The sequence below is a fragment of the Mustela erminea genome, chromosome 8, assembly GCF_009829155.1.
Source record: "Mustela erminea isolate mMusErm1 chromosome 8, mMusErm1.Pri, whole genome shotgun sequence".
Lineage (NCBI taxonomy): Eukaryota > Metazoa > Chordata > Mammalia > Carnivora > Mustelidae > Mustela > Mustela erminea.
In genome coordinates, this window is record NC_045621.1 from 72598359 (window position 1) to 72618374 (window position 20016).

Sequence of the window (20016 nt, forward strand, 5' to 3'; positions counted from 1 at the left end):
ACTAGATTACAGCATTTTAATATGGATTCATCATGGCAGTTTTGAACTCACAAGATGCACATTAATAGGAATAGATTAAGTGCTGCTGTATAAAGAACAGTGTTTTTTAGATTTGCATGAAATGAAACAAATCAGGTCCATTTTATTTACAAGAAAATGTACACGGAACTGGTTGCTTTATCAAGCCAAACTCATTTTTGGAGGCGGAAAATTCTCTCTAAAATCAAACATCCTGGCACATCAGATATTCAGGAAGAACTCTGAGATGTAGCCAAGGGTGTGAGATGCCGTCACCTGTCACATACCATGCTTGATGCAGGCAGCGACGTGAACTTGAATGCTGTTCTGTTAGTAAGCCCTGTCCAGCACTTCCCTCTTCGCAGCACATGATTATCTGACACTTGTAGTAGGTAACTGTTAGGAAATGTGGAATCTGAAAAGCCTTCTAAGTCAAAGAAAGATTACATTTTAATCATAACAAACTTAGCATGTTTTATGGTATTATGATTTGATTATAATTTGAATATAATTCAATATATATTGAAATCACATGTATACAATGCATGACATAAATTCTTGAGATCCATATATATATCCATATCTATATGCTAGCTCTCTCAATGTGAATATTAAAATAACTACAAGACTATATTTTCTGCCAATGCTGGATAAAAGAAAATCTCATGTATTCCCTAGCTGAAAAAATCAAAACCCGGAAAAATTCACGGCTATAAACTGGCCTTTTTATATGAGAATTAAGGGCCAATTCAACCATGATGAGAACTAAACCACTTTCTAAAAAGATATCATAGGCCATATACTTCGGATTATGGGCAGGAATAGAACAGTGCGCACTCTGACGAAAGGTTTTATATATTTATAGATGATAATTTAACATGATGTTATAAACCCTACTCTGCACATTCCGCTGCTTATACTTAATTCTGCACCCATCATGCATTCCTCTGTTTCTTCATTCATTTGTTCCACAAACGTTCATGGAGCAGTGCTGGGCCCTGTGCTGGGTACTGGGAACATGATGGTCCCCAGAAACCAGTCTACTGGGGAAGGCAGCCAGACATTCACAGTATGGAGCGTTAATGCGTGGCTATGAAGAGACAGACAGAGTGCCACAGAAATATCGAGAGGGCGGGAAGCTTTTCCAAGTAGAAAGGAGAGGGAGGGAAGCACAGCAAAGGCCAGGGAAGAAGAGGGCTGGGAGTCCTGTGCTTTGGGACAAAGGGCGTCTGGCTGAGGAAGTGGGTGAGCCACCAGCAGATGAGGCCAAGAGGCCGGTGGCCTCAGGAAGGTGCCCCAAAACACCAAAGCAAGAAATCCAGGAGGGATCTTACAGATGGTAACCTCAACCGAGGTTTTTAAGCAGAGGGAGCCGTGATCCAGTTTTTTCAAAGGAAGCTTACTGGCCAAAGTTCGGAGGACAGGCCATCGTGGAAGGGCCTAGAAACTGCCTAAGACGGACACTTCCAAAGGTTCACATTTCTCTGCCATTTGTATTTGACTGATAGGACCTGGAAAATTGTGAAGCAAACGGGTTTTACTCTCAGCACTCAGATTTAGGTATAAAATATGTGACAAGGACAATATTTTGAAAATCTTAAACCCATGTGTTTTTGTTCTGCTTGATTCGTCATGCCCGTGGCCTCCCACCCATTAACGCAGTAGGCGCCCCTCCTGCAGGCAAATGGCAGTTCCTGTCAGAAACGGCAAACTGTCAGCATTTGGCGTTGAGAGACTATAATCCTGAATGCCAGCTTTGTGTGGTGCGAGAGGGGGGGGTCTATATCCCAGAATTCTCCTTGACCTATGAAGAACCAAATCTGGCTATGTCAGATCACCCAGTCTGACCACAAAGTTCTAGTGCAGACAGCACAGGGGAGACCATATAAGGGTAGCTCCCATCAGACAAGAAAAAAAGAAGTTAAAAAACTTTCCACGCTGGGGAGGGGAGCAGCAGGGGGAAAGCAGCCATGCAGGGAGAGGAGGAGGAGCGGGAAAGAGAGAAGAGAAAGAGGGAATGGAGAGAGACAGCAAGGGGGGCGGTGGTGAGAAAGGGAAAATGAGAAGTGAGTGTCTTGGCTCTCTGTACCTTGGGGGACAAAGCCTGGTGGGGGGGCAGTCAAGGGAGGGCTTGTTTCTTGACTCTGAGAGCCTAATTCAGGAAAATGACAGAATTTTCCTAGAACAAGCAGGCACTGCCCTCAGACAACTTATTAGAAAGGACAGAGGAAGTTGTGTGGACCGCGGGGTGAGGAGAAAGTAGCTGGGAGCTCGGGGGTGGTCCACAGGAGTTGAGCACTTGAAGAGAGAAGCAGCTGACTAGATCTGACTAGATCTGACTAGATCTGACTAGAGGAAGCTGGTGGGGGCTTACCGGGAGACGCTAGCAGCCATAGCCAGTGGCCGGGGCCTGCACCAAGTACACGTCACACCCTCGGTCACGTGGAGGCCAGCAAGGCATCATGCGAAGCCCTGACTGGCCACTTCTCAGAGCCCGGTTAGACCTAACAAGCAGCATGTGTGCTTGGGTCCCTCTCCTGGATGCTCATGGAGGGCTCACAAGGAGAGGGGAGCCCCCGTTGGCCCCAGACGGCAGCAGGGAAGAAGAAATAGATTTGGTTTGGAATTATTCACATTTTGGTTTTAACCAGAAAAAATTGTGATATTTTAGTTGTCAAGTTTAAGTACCAGTCCCTGACTGCCTCCCCTCCCCAAATTACCAGGAAAAGTGGAGCCAAATGGGTAAATTATAGAGAGTGTAGGAAGTTATTTCTCTCTCTCTCTCGTTTTTTTGAGTTACACACAATGTCATTCCTTGTAAAGACTAGTAAGAAATTAGCTCCAACTATCTCTTCCTCTCATCCACAAGAATACTAAATATTGTAGAGAAAATATTTATAGAAAACTAATTTGGGTGGTGTCCTTTTTTTTTTTTTTTTAAAAAGTGTCTGATGAAATAATTCTTCCCTGTATCCACATTCTATTCCTTATAGGTTTTTCTTTTTTTTTTTTTTAATTTTATTTATTTGACAGACAGAGATTACAAGTAGGCAGAGAGGCAGGCAGAGAGAGAGAGAGGAGGAAGCAGGCTCCCTGCTGAGCAGAGAGCCCGATGTGGGGCTCGATCCCAGGACCCTGGGATCATGACCTGAGCTGAAGGCAGAGGCTTAACCCACTGAGCCACCCAGGTGCCCCAGGTTTTTGTTTTTAAAAGGTAGATTTTTTTTTAAAGATTTTATTTATTTATTTGACAGAGATCACAAGTAGCCAGAGAGGCAGGCGGGGAGGGGGGTCGGGAGCAGGCTCCCTGCTGAGCAGGGAGCTGATGCCAGTCTCTATTCCAGGACCCTGGGATCATAACCTGAGCCCAAGGCAGAGGCTTTAACCCACTGAGCCACCCAGGCGCCCCTCCCTATAGGTTTTTAAGAGGAAGAGTGACTAGTTATATTAGTCACTATAGAATATAATTAGTTATATTCTAACTAGTCACTCCGTAGCTCATTACTTATTCTTTTTTAAAAAATTAGAAGGCATGAGCCATCTGGGGAATTTTAAATTGTTTTTAAAGAACTTTTTAAAAAGTCCAGAAAAATCATCCTAGCACTTTATAGCCTCTTTTCCAATTTATCAATTCTAATTCCCATTCTTTACAATTTTAGTTATATTTTAAAGATTCTTTCCTTCCTTCTTTCAGAGAGCTTATTAATAATTGTATCAGGTGAATGTATTTTTCAAAACAGCAATTACAACTGGAGGCAGAAAAAAGTCAAAAGCTACTGTAATCAGAACATCAGAAGCTCTGCCTGTTGCAGGAACCCCATGGCATTTTTATAAAGAGGCAATACTCTCGCAGAATCTTCCTTCCTCTGATGGAGACAGGGAATTATTCTGGCTAGATCCTGTCCAGGTCAAGCCCTTCAGCATTGTCTGTGAAAAAAGCCAAATCAAGAACCTGTTTGGGATGCGCTGAAAATACGATTACGTTCATAATAAAAATTAAATCCCTCAACCCCTAACAATGGAAGATTTATAACACCTCTGTGCATCATTGAGATTCTAGGTACACTGAGGTTTGATTAAGTCGCGAATGAAAACAAAGGGCAGAGACGTTGCTTGCTGTTGCAAAGAGAAGCTCAGTGTGATGTTGCCACATCAGGTTTTCTGTTTACCCCTAAGGCTGGTGCAGCAATGACTTCAAAGTTTGATGGTGTCTTTTTTTTTCTTTTTCTTCTTTCTTCCTTTCTATTTTTTCTCCCTCCAAAGATGTTGAGCAGCAGGCTAATGGATCCCCAGCAGGATGCAAAGACAGCAGAAAGCACGGGAATCAGATGTCAATGTGTTCCTTCAAGATACCCTGCTAGGACAGAGCTAACTAACCAGGCTTTAGTCTCCTCTTGGGGCACACGCTCTGATGCTTCCCTGCCCACTCTCGACTTCCTATATGCTTCCTGATTAAAATGCTGTCACAGATAAATCATGACTTCTGCCGGTGAGGACCATTTTCCATTTTCTTTAAAGAAAAGTTCTGGAGAATTATATACTCACATGTAAATATATGTATACAAGTGTATTGTATCTCCCAACTCCATAACTAGTCACAGATCTGGGCGTGTTCTCTGCATGCTTCTTCCCTATGCACTGCTTTGTTGATATACTTTTTTATATATTTTCTCTCAGTCACTTCCAGTCAATCACTAGATTACTTAGGTCACTTCCTAATGAATAGATTTTAGGAGAACTGGAGGAGTTAGCCTGGTTTTCCTTCACCATAGGAACCAATTGGCTGGAAACTGAAGTTGTCTCAGAGATGAGTTTTAATTTTAAATGCAGCGGGTGTCCAAAATGTAGTTTGTGGGAGTTCCCACCTAGGCACACAAATGAGTAGCCCTTCAGGCGCCTGGGAATAGTTATAATCTACCCCCAGCTCAGAGGGACATAACTCAGCAAACTGAAATGAACGAGGAAAGTGCTTGATCTATTTTCATAACTGACAAACACAACCTTTTCAAAACCACGAAGTGAAACCAATTTACTCGGTGAAAGCCAATGAAGTTCAAAAAGCAACTTATGGAATGGGAAAAGATATTTGCAAATGTCTTATCAGATAAACGGCTAGTGCCCCCAAATCTATAAAGAACTTATCAAACTCAACACCCAAGAAACTAAAGACATGAACAGATATTTCTCCAAAGAAGACATACACATGGGCAACAGACACATGAAAAGATGCTCAACATCACTCGGCATCAGGGAAATACAAATCAAAACCACAATGCGATACCACCTCACACCAATCAGAATGGCTGAAATTAACCAGTCAGGAAATGACAGGTGTTGGCGAGGATGCCGAGAAAGGGGAACCTTCCTACAGTGTTGGTGGAAATCCAAGCTTGTGTAGCTGCTCTGGAAAACAGCATGGAGGTTCCTCAAGACGTTGAAAATAGAGCTACCATATGACCCAGCAATTATACTACTAGGTATTTACCCCATAGATACAGATGTAGTGACCTTCGGACACACTGCACCCCAATATCCATGGCAGCAAAGTCCACAATAGCCAAACTATCAAAAGAACCAAAATGTCCATCAACATTGACAGATGAATGGATAGAGAAGATATGGTACACACACACACACACACACACACACACACACACACACACATCCACACATACATACACTGGAATATTACTAAGCCATCAGAAAGAATGAAATCTTGCCATTTGCAACAATGTGGATGGGAACTAGAGGGCATTATGCTAAGGGAAGAAAGTCAGCCAGAGAAAGGCAAACACCAAATGATCTTACTCATATGTGGAATTTAAGAAACAAAACAGGAAGGGAAGGAAAAATAAAATAAGATGAAAACAGAGAGGGAGGCAACCACAGAGACTCTTAACTCCAGGAAACAGATGGATTTGTTGCTGGAGGGGAGGCGGAGGGGACGGGGAACTGGGAGACGGGCATCCTTGTTGTAATGAGTACTGGGTAGTGCATGCAACTGATAAATCATTAAATTCTACCTCTGCAACTAATAATACACTATATGTTAATTCCATTGAATTTAAATAAAAAATTCAAAGAAAAAAAACTGTCCTAAAACCATATTTGTACCTACTGCTCAGCTGCCTCTCCACCCACTTCCAAATTTGGTCCGTATTTTGCCATTCAGTCCCCCCCCCACCCGTGCTTCGGCTAGCTTCCACCCTCCCTAGAGGGCATCTCTCCACACTGCTCCCCCCCAGCACAGGCATTCGTTCCAGCTCTCTCCACAAATATCTCTTTGCCTAGGATGCCACATGAGGCTTCTTGCCACCTAGACTGCTCCACCTTGAGGTGAGGGCCCTGGCCATGAAAAGGAAAGTTCTTTGTCTCCTATGTACTATTCTGTATTCTTTTGCCCTGTGCCCAGCCTGACCTAGCAAGGCCACCCTGGATTCCTGTGCTCTACGATTCAGATCAGGTCATTTCAGATCAGTCTCTTTTGGGGATGCCTACCACCTGCATACTTTCCCATGTGTTTTCTATCCTCTCAGGCTCTTCATTATTACATATTCATGGTCAAGACCTCAAATTGGCCTGTCAGCAACAAGAGTTCCTGCAGACATTTGCCTCAACGACTAATGTCACATCAATGACGTTCCTTGCTTGGTGAATTGTCTCGTCAAGGTTCTGTATCTTTGTACTGATGGTGATTCCTGCCCACTGACACACTCCATTTCATTTCAGGAGCTTGACAGTTAATGTCAGCTTACCCACTTAAATAACAGACAAAGTCTCAACCCCCCAACTGCATGAAATGGGGCAAAATGGGGACTGTAGGAGAGGATACTTAAAACTGCTTGACAAAGTTTCAGCTTGAGGGCTTTTTTTGAAATATTGGTTTCAAAGACTTATTCACAGAAGTTATAAATTACAAATAAAATGTTTTTATTTTTTTTTACTCACTAATTTATTTATTACTATTTCTTAAAGATTTTTAAATTTATTTTAGAGAGTGAGCGAGGGGAAGAGAGGGAACAGAGGAAGAGGGAGAAAGAGATCTTAAGCAGAATCCCCACTGAGCACAGAGCCCAAGGTGGGACTTAATCTCACAACCCTGAGATCATGATCTGAGCCAAAATCAAGAGCAGGATGATCAACTGACTGAGCCACCCAGGTGCCCCTCTCTGTTATTTTTAAAAATAAGTGATGATAATACATTAAAAAATGAGCATGATTTTCATGCTTTGTTAACTAAGAAGATATCGCAGCAGAAATGAACATGAACTTTTACAAACTTTTCCAAAGAGCTCCTCCACATTCCTCTTTACAATGCCAAGATTCTCTCACCAGTTTAATAAGAAAAGATTGTGGAAGAAGTATCCAGCAGAGGTGGAATGGGTGGTCGAAAGGCTACTACATCAAAACCAAGGCCACAGATGGGTGAGACACAACTCTAGCTTGGTGGGAGTGTCACTTAAAGTGTCTGTAACTTACTGTGGATAAAAATAGCAGACGTATCTAACCTCACAGAAAAGTAGTAAAGTGAAACAGGTGAGGAAAATCAGGAATGAAAGATAATCTGATGTGGTAATGTTACTCCCTAAGTTCTGGGAAGTGCTGTTTCCAGTTTAAATTCAAGCAGCTTCCTTTTTAACCTAAAGATTTCAAAGTATTTGAGAGGAAGTATAAATGATTGTGAATCAGTACCCAAACAATGAAATTAGCATGGAAAAGCACATGAGAGTGCTTTCCAGAATTTACTATAACTAATCACATAGGAAGGATGTGTGGACTTTGGGTCCATTCCAAAGTAGCTTTGCAAACTAATACTCAAAATTCATCAGTCATGCAATTACAAGTCTTCATCCTCCTAAACTTTACCCGCAGAAAAATGAATTTATTCATGGTAAGAATTCATCCCATTTATTGCATAACTGTGCACAGGAAATGGAATAAATTACAAATAGTTCTACAAGGATAGTCAAGGTGAATTTGGCAAAGCAAGATATATCTAACCCAACAGCTGTGGGCTTTATACCTAGGGCCCCAGCATAACAGAGATCCAAGAGGAGTAAGGATGGGAGGAGCGGACAGGAAGAAAAGAGAGTTAAAATCCTCTTATAATACAGTACACATCATTCCATTTTTTCGCCCAGTTGTTCATTATTAAACAGAAGAACATTATGTGCCATTTAAAACTAAAATAATCTATTTCATTTATGTTTTTAAATTAAAAAAAAATTTTATTTATTTGACAGAGAGAGAGATCACAAGCAGGCAGAGAGGCAGGCAGAGAGAGAGATGGGGAAGCAGACTCCCCGCTGCGTAGAGAACCGGATGTGGGATTCGATCCTAGGACCCTGGGATCATGACCTGATCAGATCATGACCTGAGCTGAAGGCAGAGGCTTAACCCACGGAGCCACCTAGGCGCCCCTAAAATAATCTATTTTAGATTATATTAAAACCTTGTCTCATTTTTATGCTATCATGTATTTAATGGCTAACATAAAACAAAGAAATGAATTTATTTTTGGTGTTTATAGTCACTAAAAAGTTACATTTCCATCTTCAAGACAGTTTTCTAGATTTTTTTTTCTTTTTTAGCGTAATGTGACAGGGCTCAGCAGCTCCTAAAAGTACTAAAAACGAAGTAGCAGATAAGCCTGAAACTTAATGGTTGTGAGGTCCTTAAAAAACAATACTGTGTTTTTAATGGAGTTGCACAGGGTGAGAAACTCCAGCGGTTTTACATTCCCTGCGTGTGCTTCTCAGTCTGAAGCTGGAAAAGCAGCTCAGTCTGATTGAGCCGGGTAGGGGGTAAAGAACTCGCCAGGTTTTACACATGAAAGCAAACGCTTAGTAGTAGAATTAAAAGCCAATGTACACAGAACTGTTGGTGTTAACCGAAGCCAACCCTGATCTGTACTCAAAATGTGAAGCATGCACATTCAAAGCCGGTGACACTCGTCTCCTTGCCAGGAGCAGGGGCCTGAGACCCAGACAGCAGAGCAGGAAGGCACAGCGCACCTTGTTCAGAATGTAGTGCTCAGCCTTTGTCACACGCAACTCAGGGAGGCAGACTTTGAAGATGGAAGGTTCTCTGAAAACTCTGTGGCCCAGACCATGGGGCCAGGCCAGAAAACCACGTTTCATGGTTTCCTGGAGCTCTTGTGTCTCACGTGATATTCACAGAAGTAAGAGAAAAAATTGTAAAAAAAAAAAAAAGAAAAAAGAAAGAAAGAGAAAAAGGAAAAGGAAAAGACCTCCATAGTCAGATGTTAGAGAAATGTGGAATGAATCAAGGTTAAATGTGTTTCTTTCCTAAAGGACTCTCTGAGCCTTCAGGTTCCCTAGTTGTGGGGCCTGAGGGCTCTCTTTGAAGAGATATGTATTAGGCTGTGGCTCTGGGTCCTTGTGTTCCCTGGGACAGAGCTTGGGAAATACTGAGATAAAACATGAGGGCCTCAAGGCCCATGGACACTATGTCCTAGAAGGAGAACTCCGGCCTCTGGCCTCCTGGCACCAGCTTTTCCCAGGAGACAGTTAAAACCTGAGAAGAGACAGACCACAGCCAGATTTCTTAGCAATGCCCATATCCTGGAGGTTCTCGGAAGGCTCAACCTTCGTGGAGTACATATGCCCTTCTCTCCCGGCTCAGTTGGGACACGTGGGCCCTCCCAGATCCTGATTACCTGATACAAAGGCATACAGATGCTATCAATCCACTCCAACTGCAGTCGGGGCAGTTCATCTTTCCGGTTCCGATCAAAAATCGCCTAGAATCGGGGAAGAGAAGCTTGCTTTATTACATTGGAGTAGTTTACAGGTGCTTTGTCAAACACTTTGCCACAATGATCCAATTTTTACCAACTGAACACTTCACAAATCACAATCAGTCTTTACATGTACTTTTTTTTCCCTTTATCTATGATGAGAAATAAAGTATTTTCACCTCTTTTTATGAGATTTGTAAGCGAATTTATTTGAACTTTATAGCACGCAACTCCTTGGGGCCAAAATCTGCCTTCAGATATAGGTAATGGCCACTAGATCAAGTCTTCAGGTCACTGGGAATTGGGTACAAGTCAAGGGGAAAGGCATAGGTTTTATTGCCACAAAAGTAATGCAGGCTTTATTTTTATACTGAAAGAAGGTGGGATGGATTAGAAAAGATCCTTAAAGCAGCTTGATTTTAAATAGAAACTATTTGTGTTAATATTTCAGGGTGGGGTTTTGGTTGGAAACTCTATGTGTTTCTCAACAAGGTTCTTTCATTAATAAAATCCTGAGCGTTTACCTATCATGGGATGGAGGATGTGGTAGTTACCCATTCTCACCTCCTTCCCAGCCTTTAAACTTCATGATATGATAATGTTTGGAAAATTTAAGTATATTTTTCAGGAAAAAGAAGTAACATATGTCTGTTGGGCAGACATGAAAAGGGAACCGATCAACTGGAATTGGGGCTCACGTGGGTTTTTGAACAAACAACTGCCAGTTCTACTCCATCAAGCATGTCCCTCTGTCTGCTCTCCACGAGTAAGGCCAGTCTCTAAGAAGCGACATTTCCCTGCATTACTGTCTTTTTTAAAAGATTTTTTATTAATATATAATGTATTATTTGCCCCAGGGGTACAGGTCTGTGAATCGTCAGGTTTACACAGTTCACAGCACTCACCATAGCACATACCCTCCCCAATGTCCATAACCCAAAGCATTACTGTCTTAAAGTAGGTTAGGTTGTTCCTCTATAGAGATAACATGTGGCATCTGCATCATTTTTGGCATTTACATAGGTCATGAGGGCAGATCCAAGGCATTCCCTTGGTCTGGAGATGTTAAAAAAGCCAGCATCCTTCAGACTTATGAATGAGGGTGGGAGTGGGTAGAACAGAAATCACGAGCTGCCGAGGCTCACAGGAAGACAAAAGGGCGATGCCGAGGAAAATATCTCTGAATCGGGGAGGAGGTCACTGACTCCCACAGGCTCTGCTTGTCCTTGTCTTGCAACGTGTAATGTGAAATACCAGGAAAGGGGACCAGGATCTGGAGAAGACTGACGTGTGCCAGGGGAAGGAAGGAATGGATCTTGTGAGTTGCAGTAGTCTTTGTCTGAAATGTTCCTTTAAAAATACTATTCTGTTACTTAATCTTGAGCTCTCAGAGTTGTCTGAGCTTTTCTTATTTACTTAAAATACTATTTCTGGTGCACAGAACTATTTTGGGGGAGGTTCAGTTCACAATTCGTTGTGCAACCATTACTACAGTCAATTTTAGAACATTTTTAATCACTCCAGCAAGAAATCCCATACCAATTAGCAGTCACTCCTCATTGTCCCCCAATAGACCACGAGTCTATTTTTTGTTTATATTTTCTGCACACTCCTATAAATGGAATCGAATGATCCGTGGTCTTCTGTGACTGGCTTTCGCAGAGCATTTTGTGCTCAAGTTTCCTTCTTGCAGCACTCAGCAGCTCTACATCCCTCTTTCTGGCCAAATGATATGCCACTGTATAGTTACACCCCATTTTATTTATCCGATCCTCAGCTGATATGCGGTTGGGTCGTCTGTACTTTTGTGGCTCCGGTGAGTAACACTGCTGGGAACGTTCATGTACAAGTTTCCACGTGGATGTACGTTTCCATTTCTCCCGGGGATAGACCTAGAGGCAGAACTGCTGGGCCACATGCCCAGTCTAACGTTTCATGTTTCCTGGAATTGCCACACTGTTTTCCAAAGCAGAGGTACCATTTTACATGCCCACCAGAAATGTACAAAGTTCCAATTTCTCCACATCGTCCTCAGTGCTGGGTGTTGTCTGTCTTTTGAATTAAAGCTGGTCCCCACGTGCCTGGGTGACTCAGTGGGTTAAGCCTCTGCCTTTGGCTCAGATCATGATCTCAGGGTCCTGGGATCGAGTCCTCCCTCGGGTTCTCTGCTCAGCAGGGAGCCTGCTTCCCCCTCTCTCTCTGCCTCTCTGCCTACTTGTGATCTCTCTCTCTCTCTCTCTCTGTCTAATACATAAATAAATCTTAAAAAAACGAACAAAAAACCCCTAAAAACCTGGTCCCAGTTAAGTGGTATCTACTGCAGTTTTGGTTTGCATTTCCCTGATGATGACTGATGTTGGGCATCTTTTCATGTGCTCATGGCCCATCTGTATATATTTTTGAAGAAATATGTATTCAGATCCTTTGCCCTTTTTAAACATTGGGTGGTCTTTCTAGGAGTTGTTCGTAATTCTCTATATATTCTAGATGTCAGGTCCGTATCAGATATGATTTGCAAATAATTTCTCCCATCCTGTAGGCTGTCTTTTCATTTTCTTGAGAGTGTGCTTTCAGATGCCGTGTTACATTTTAATGAAGTCCAATTATCTATTTTATTTTTCTTGTGCTTTTGGTGTCAGACCTAACACATCACTGCCAGATCCAATCCAGAAGATTTACACTCTGTCTCCTTCTGAGTTTTCTGTAGTTTTAGCTCTTACGTTTAGGTCTATGATTCACTTTGAGGTGATTCTGGGGTTCAGTGAGAGGCATCTGACTTGACTCATCTGCAGTGGATATCCTACTGTCCCTGCACTATTTGAAAAGGCTATTCCTCCCCTCCCCCCACATTGAATTGTCTTAGCATCCTTTTGGAGATCATACTGTAAGAGTTGATTTCCAGACCAGTCACTTTTCAATAAATGTTTTTGAGTGGAGGAAGAATGAGATAACATATTGTCCTGTGCTTTCCTTTTACAGCATTTTGCATCTTGTAGTTGATTATGAGTGATTATTAATTTACTTTTAAAGATTTTATTTATTTATTTATGCATTTGAGAGAGAGAGCATGTGGGAGAGAGCAAGCCCAAGTCAGGGAGGGGAAGGCAGAAGGAGAGAAAGAAGCAGGCTCCCCGCTGAGCAGGGAGCAGATGTAGGGCTTGATCCAGGACCCTGGGATCATGACCTGAGTCAAATGCAGACGCATAACCACCTGACCCCCCCCCCCCCAGGTGCCCCGAGTGATTATTTACTCAATATCTCTATTTCCCATCCGTTGATAAGCTTTGGGGAAGAGCGGAAGATGGAGCCTTGCTCATGGCTGGATACACAGTGCCCAGCTTCAAGCTGGCTACCTGGAGGTGCTCAAGCATGTTTTATTAATGGACTCACTGCTTCCACTATTAACCCTTTGGTTACTTTAATGACCTTTAGGACCGTGACACCTAATGGGGTCTCCCAGACAATTTTCTTCCTAAATATCAAATACTAACAGACACAGCTGGTGTCACCTCTGGGTGCATGCATTTCCAAACATCTCTGGAAAAGGACTAATGAGAAATAGCCCTGCCATAGCAGCCCAGAGACTGTCAACACAATGTTAAGTAGGCTTTTGTGAGGAGAGAGTAGCATTTAGTGCTATGCTTCCACTGCAAAATTCATTTACGTCTTCGGAGAAAGCCTTACCTGAGCCTCCAGACAAAGGCTCCTTAGTGCTGCGTCACTGCGCCTGCCAGCTCGCCAATGCTGGCAACTGACTCAGCTTTTTTTTCATTTAATTAAATGACCTGTGGTATTGCTGCATTATAAACCCTTCAGAGGATGCCTGTGAAACAGTTCTTTTTAAGTGGAGGAAAGATTTAATTTGAAAGATAGGTATGTAGCTGAGAGAAACAGGGGTTTTACACGTTAATGATGGATCCCAATCTAGTGTCTTTATTTTTATAACCAAATCTGGTGATACCACCAAAAAAGAGGAAAGGGAGGTTTTGGAAACAGTATCAATAGATGTCGCTTTGGAAACTAAAATACTGGGTGAGGGTTCTAACCAATGTAGTCTTCCGACCTTTCATAAGTAAGCAACCGATTAGGAGTAGTCAACATTTGTAAGGCTCTGAGGTCTGACTTTAAGCAGGTGACGTTGTTTAACTAGAAGCTAGTTCTGGTGCCTTTCCTTGAAAACTTGAAGATCTTATAAATAACTCGAAATGTTCAAAAGTCAGTTGGCTTGAAACCTCAGAAACAGACACTCTTGACAAGGGACACGTTCCTTGAGCTGCACTCAATCTACTGAGTTGGGCTGGCTTTCCAACACTTTGCGTCATTCCTTGAGTTGTTGGGTGATATGTTTTTAACTAACCTTTCATTATGAATAAAGAGGCCACCCCCTCATTGTGGGTGGTGATGGAAGCATTTAAGTCTTTTGTCTTATTTGAGTAAAAACACCATCATCCTGAGCCTACAAGTAAGCTTTTTCAAATAATAATCGAATGGACGATTCCATTGAAAATGGCATTTCAGTCAACAGACCTGAGAGGTCCCCAAGTGAAACTTTTCATTTTGCAAACAAAGAAAAGAAAGAGACTTGAAATGATTTGGGTTTGGGATTTTGGAATGTCTGAAATTGGAAAATAAAATCCAGAACATCCGTTATCACTATGGCTGTCCATTCTAGCTGCCCGAGGCTGGACAGCTTGCCTTTGACTTTTGTCTATATTCTTAATCCGAAGTGGCTACTGACCGCATATGAAATGCCAGGACTGGGCTTTGAGCTCCTCAAATGTCACTCTGTGCGTCCTCCTTCATGCCTACTTGGCCCACTGTGGGAGCTCAGGAAACACTTAAGTAGCTCACCACTCTTAATCAGAAACCTGGGAATAAGAGTGTTTAGATCTCAGTTTAATTAAAGTTTTAAACTTTCAGGAGTGTTTCCTTAAATCCAATTTCAGTCCTTCCCACTTTCAAGTTGTGATTTGGAGTTACTTTTGAAAATGTTGTTCCAAAGGGTAAATGTGTCATGTTAGAAGGATGAACTTACTGAAGGAGTGAGTTTGAGCTCTGCTCTCTCCCGATCTCCTTGTTCAAAGAACTCACTGGTTACAAGTTCAGCCACCTGAAACACATAAATATTTAATTTATGGTTGGTTATGTATGATGTAACATAAAACTCAGAAGTAATTTCTGCCCTCTGTGTATGATGATGATCTTCAACTCAGAAAATCATTTAAAAAGCTTTTGAAGAAATAAATTAACATTTTCTGTTTCAAGGTATTACAGACTTCAATCAATGAAACTGATTTCCTTCTAGTCAGAAGAACTTGTACAAGGCATTTTGAGATGCATGCTAGTAGACGATCTCGGAGGGTACAGATTGTATATTCAGGATGAGGCACTGGGTTGCCACCTTCAAAGGAGGAAATGTTCCAACTGCAGAAAAATGAAACAAATAATGCCTAATAATATTTTTTGTTTTTATAATATGATATACTTGTAATAATAATTTAGCCAACTTTTGGTCGTTTCTACATAGATTCTTCACTTTGTTGCATACTTTTATCTTAGCTTAGTTGCATTTGCCACCCCCAAACTCTTTACTGCCTTACCTACTGATAATTACATGCACTCTGGAGAAAGATAACCCCAGGACAACCTCTGCTTCTTACTGGAGCAATCAGCCAAGGGCAGGACTAATGCCAGAGTGACTGTTCAACCCAGGTTTTTCTGCAGTGTGTCATGATGCAGTTTGAAAAATGTTGTTCTGGTCTTCAGACTGTCTTAATCTAGGTACATAAGTGTTCATTGATAGTAGGTTCTGGTTGGTACAAACACAACGGAATTGATGGTTCTACCCTGAGTGGGTAGATTTTTCCAAAGTAAGGACTTCTATTTTTCCACTTTTCACCAGTTAGCCTGGATGATCTGACATTGCTCATTGATCACTGTTAAGCTAAAGAGAAGCTTCTCCAAGCCCCGTGCTTCCAATGATCATTTATGGAAAGCATAATGATACGGCAGGTAAGTGTTCAACAAGTATTTTCAACAACACTATAGTGTGCATCTTGGAAATCTCTGAGATGAACTAGCTGGATTTAGAAAATTTGAAAGAGCAGGGAAAAAAAAAAAAATCCTAGAAAACTCGATGGCAAGAAGATTTGGATCCCCAGACTAGTTTTTCCTCTATTCCAGGCTCTTACAAAGATGATGTTCTAAGGTCTGGAAAAGGCTAAAATGGTTTCAGTTCAGTCAAGTGGACAGGATCAGGATAATTTACCTAACTGTATATCTCAAGAGATTCTGCCAACCATAAATCATAACCATTAATAAAGCATAAAAACAGGGGTGCCCAGGTGGCTCAGTCATTAAGTGTGCCTTGGCTGAGGTCATGATCCCAGGGTCCCAGGATCGAGCCCTGCATTGGGCTCCCTGCTCACTGGGAAGCCTGCTTCTTCCTCTCCCATTCCCCCTGCTTGTGTTCCCTCTCTCTCTGTCAAATAAATAAATAAAATCTTTTAAAAAACAAAACAAACCATAAAAACATCTCTCTCCGTCTCTGTCTCTCTGTATCTCTCTCTCACACACTCCCCACAAACCCCTGCCCTGAGACTAGCAAGTATGTAGCTCATTTATAAAGAAATAGAATATCTAGTCAGTTCAGATTTTAAACATTTCTAATAAGGAATATGGGTACCTTCTGAAAATTCAATAGCATAAAACTAGTAGAGCTGGCTCAGTTTTTCTAGGGCCCGATTCCCTTCTCTGTCTCTAGTCTCTGCCACTACCTTTCCCATTAGCACTCTAGACCTCTCGCTCTGTCTCCGGCCTTCCTGAAAGAAGAAATAGTCCCCTAAGGGCCTGGCCTCATTTATTCAGCTCCCAGAACACTACCTCAGATTGCTCTGAGGTGGGTCTTTTGCACTAAAGAATACAAATGTGCACATCAGATCACCCCAAGGTAGGAGTCCTGCATAGGTCCATAGCCTCTGGAAAGCAAAGAAATTAAAACAAAATCCTGTCCTCGATCTTTCTAAAGTGGTCCTGGCTATCTTCCCTGTGCTTTTTAACGGCTCAACTTGTACCACTGTTTCATTTGTACTTAAAAACCCAATCAGGAACATTAAGTAGCTCCTGATTGAATTTTTTATTAAAGAAGGAAATTGAGATGCTAATCAGGCCTTGGGGGATCACTGAGGAAACCCACATGTGTGTGAGGAAGGAGGGTTGGAATAGATACCAGTTTAAAAAAAAGAAAACAAAACACTTTGCAAGGAAATGTTAAAAAAAATCAACATCTTGGAAATTAGAAATCTATCTATATTTTTAAAAGAAGTTTCCATTGTTTTTGTTCAAATATTTCGTAAAATCATAGAAGTGAGTATGTTTTTGAAAACACTTTAACCTACTCGATTTGGAGACAAACACAAATGAGATCTCTAGTTTAGAGTCGTAACAAGATTTCTGATGGAGATGTCTGGAAAAACATGGTTTTGTGTTTTATTTCCCTGAACTCTTGGGTCTCTGCTCTTATCAGCAGAACTTCGCATCCTAAAAATAAAATATTATTTACGTCAGTGACCAAGAAGACCACCTTCAAGTAGCCAAGGAAGGCTTGGTATTTTACCAAGGGAGGCTTGGTATTTTAGACCAAGCCTCCCAGGTTGGTCTAAAATACCAATGCAGAAACTCTTTTTCCTTCTGAGGACTTTCTCCTGCCTTTTTCCTGCTCCCAAGTGGGCTACTGCTCCTTTAGTTGCTGACATGCATTTCGCTGGGGTTTCTGAGAGGCCTGGCATACCATACCTCATTCCACTCTGCTGCTTCGTTCCTTCCCGGTCCCCTAAACTTCCTCCCACTCTCCACTCCTCCGCTTCCCTCCATCCCAGTCACAGTGGCCACCCCCGCTACTACACTTTTCCCCAGTACCTGGAAGATACCTACTTCTTCTCTGTTCCCCAACTTTTACTGTAGGGGAGCCATCGCACACCGGGGCAGCGGAGAGTGGGCAACGTTGTAGAAATAAGCTACGCAGCCGTGCAAATTCTTCCCACTTAGTCTGCTTTACATAACTTCAGATGTGTCACACTAAGATAAAAGCCGAGGCTCGGCTGGAGGAGAACTGTTTCTTGGAGGAGAACTTTGTAGGAAAACCGCCCCATCTAAACTGGACTGTGACAGGAGCAAAGAAATGAGCTTTTCTTGGAGTTAAGCAACTGAGATTTGAGACTATACATGTCACTGCAGCATAGCCTACCCTAGTTTTGACTAACACAACAATCAGCATGGAAATGAGGTGCTGCTGTTAAAACAAAAAGACAGTAAGAAGGAAGAAAAAGAAGAAGACCCTATGTGGCATCAGCGTGGGGTTCAGGTGTCGGACAGTGAAGAAGCGTTGTTGGAGGCTGTGAGGGTGATGGCCCACGTTCCACAGCGGCAACAGATTTTGTACAATTCTCACTGAAGTAAAGCAAATAATGTATCTAATGAATTCACAGCCTTAGGGAAAGAGAATGGCGAACGAATGTTAGTAGCATGTGATGATTGCTATTGACTATGTTTTGCTAAGTATTATAAGAAGTGGGCTCAGAAAAGGATGGGCAGGTTTATCTTCAGGAATGAAAAGAAGAGAGAGAGTCACAAATTCAGAGTCTTCATCTTCAGGGATGAAAGATAAAGCTGCTTTTTAATCCCAAACTGTAAAAATAAAAATTAAGGTATGTTTTCAATGACAAAGGCTGATCAAGACTCAGCCTTGTGGGGCACTTGGCTGGCTCAGTGGGTGGAGCATGTGACTCTTGATCTTGGGATTGTGAGTTCAAGCCCCATGCTGGGTGTAGGGATGACTTAAAAATAAAATCTTAAAGCAAGCAAGCAAACAAACAACTCAGCTTTGAAACAAAAATCAAAGGTATGGTCAGTACAGTCATACTTAAGAACTCTGAATGAATTAGGTGGTGCACAGGATATCCCTTCAGTTGTACAAACTGGCCCAGAGAAGTGATTTTACTACATGATTCTCTCACTGGCACTTGTTAGGCCCTGACTGCTAGGAATTGGGTCATGGAGGAGGAAGAAAGAAGTACATACGTTATTTTTCTTTGTTCTTGCAAACAAGGAAGCAAAGAGAGCAGATCTAAGAAGTCTGTCTAGAATAGAACTGTGGATGTGGTTATTGGCAAATGGAAATGACTAGAAACAAAGACAAGAAACTGACTAAATCGTCAAGAGAGTTTGATGCCATAACCCCCATAGGAGAGTGACTTCTTAAAACCTAAAACAGGCCTTGGGTCCTCCACTTTCTTTGAGTGGGAAACAGTTGGAAAACTGCCTGACCTTGGGAGATAGCCAAGGAGGTCAACGGAAAAGGATAATTTCCTGGGATAGATCTAGTGGTCATGAATTATGATGGTTGGGGAGCATCTCGCAGAGAACCAGAGCCTACTGCAGCATGGACAGCCTCACAGTGACTGCCCAGTGGGATTTTGGAATTACTATGGCCCCCTAACTGTCAAATGTTGGCCATCTCTTTCCTTTCTGAATGGGAGTATTCTAATGAGTATTTCATTGTTTGGGTGTATGTCAGATGCTGTGTTTGGGGTGTGTGTAGGACTTTAAATCCAGACCTGATATAGAGACTGGGATGAATCTCCCAGAGATCCTGGCCTTTAAGCTTGATACCATGACTAGTGGGACATCTGGGTCATTTCCCTTGGGAAAGGCTGAGTATATTTTGCCTGCAGGAAGAGAGAGAATCACACTTTTGGTGATTAAAAGGGCAAACTGTGGTAGTCACATATTCATTAACTATTTCTGGCTTTCTACATTCTGGGCATAGAAAAGGATCATACTTCCTGGTTGAGTAGGGGCTTCTGACAAGTTCTGGCTGATGAATTTCTTGCCAGTGCAAGGCAGTCTAGGGCCTCTGTTGGACTGATCCAGACGGTAACTGCTCTTTCCGCCTCAGTCCAAAACGAGGAATAGGACCAGCTGACCCTGGAGGCACACGTTCATGAGTAGTGCGTTGTTTTAAGCCACTGAGGCTGAGGGATAACAGCTTATTTTGCTGACACACTGGCATCATTTAAAAATGCTGATTGACGTATCTGGTGTGAGACAGTGTAAGGCTCTGTCAAGAATGACGGCTTTGGAGCCCAGTCTGCTAGGATTTGAATACCTAGCCATACTGCTCACTAGCTATGTCACCTCCAGCTATCCTTTCTAGGCTTCACTTTTCCTATTTGTGAAAT

At 42.2% G+C, this 20016-nt stretch overlaps 1 protein-coding gene across 1 annotated transcript in view; it reads right to left on the reverse strand.

Annotated features, from left to right (window-relative positions):
* The window catches only part of PDE11A (phosphodiesterase 11A), a 387189-nt gene that overhangs the window by 21494 nt on the left and 345679 nt on the right, over nucleotides 1-20016 (reverse strand). Inside the window, exons 18-19 of the mRNA XM_032356042.1 lie at nucleotides 14814-14888; nucleotides 9698-9781 (exon numbers count right to left, since the gene is read on the reverse strand). Coding sequence (XP_032211933.1) covers nucleotides 9698-9781; nucleotides 14814-14888 — 159 coding nt within the window. The remainder of the gene's footprint in view (nucleotides 1-9697; nucleotides 9782-14813; nucleotides 14889-20016) is intronic.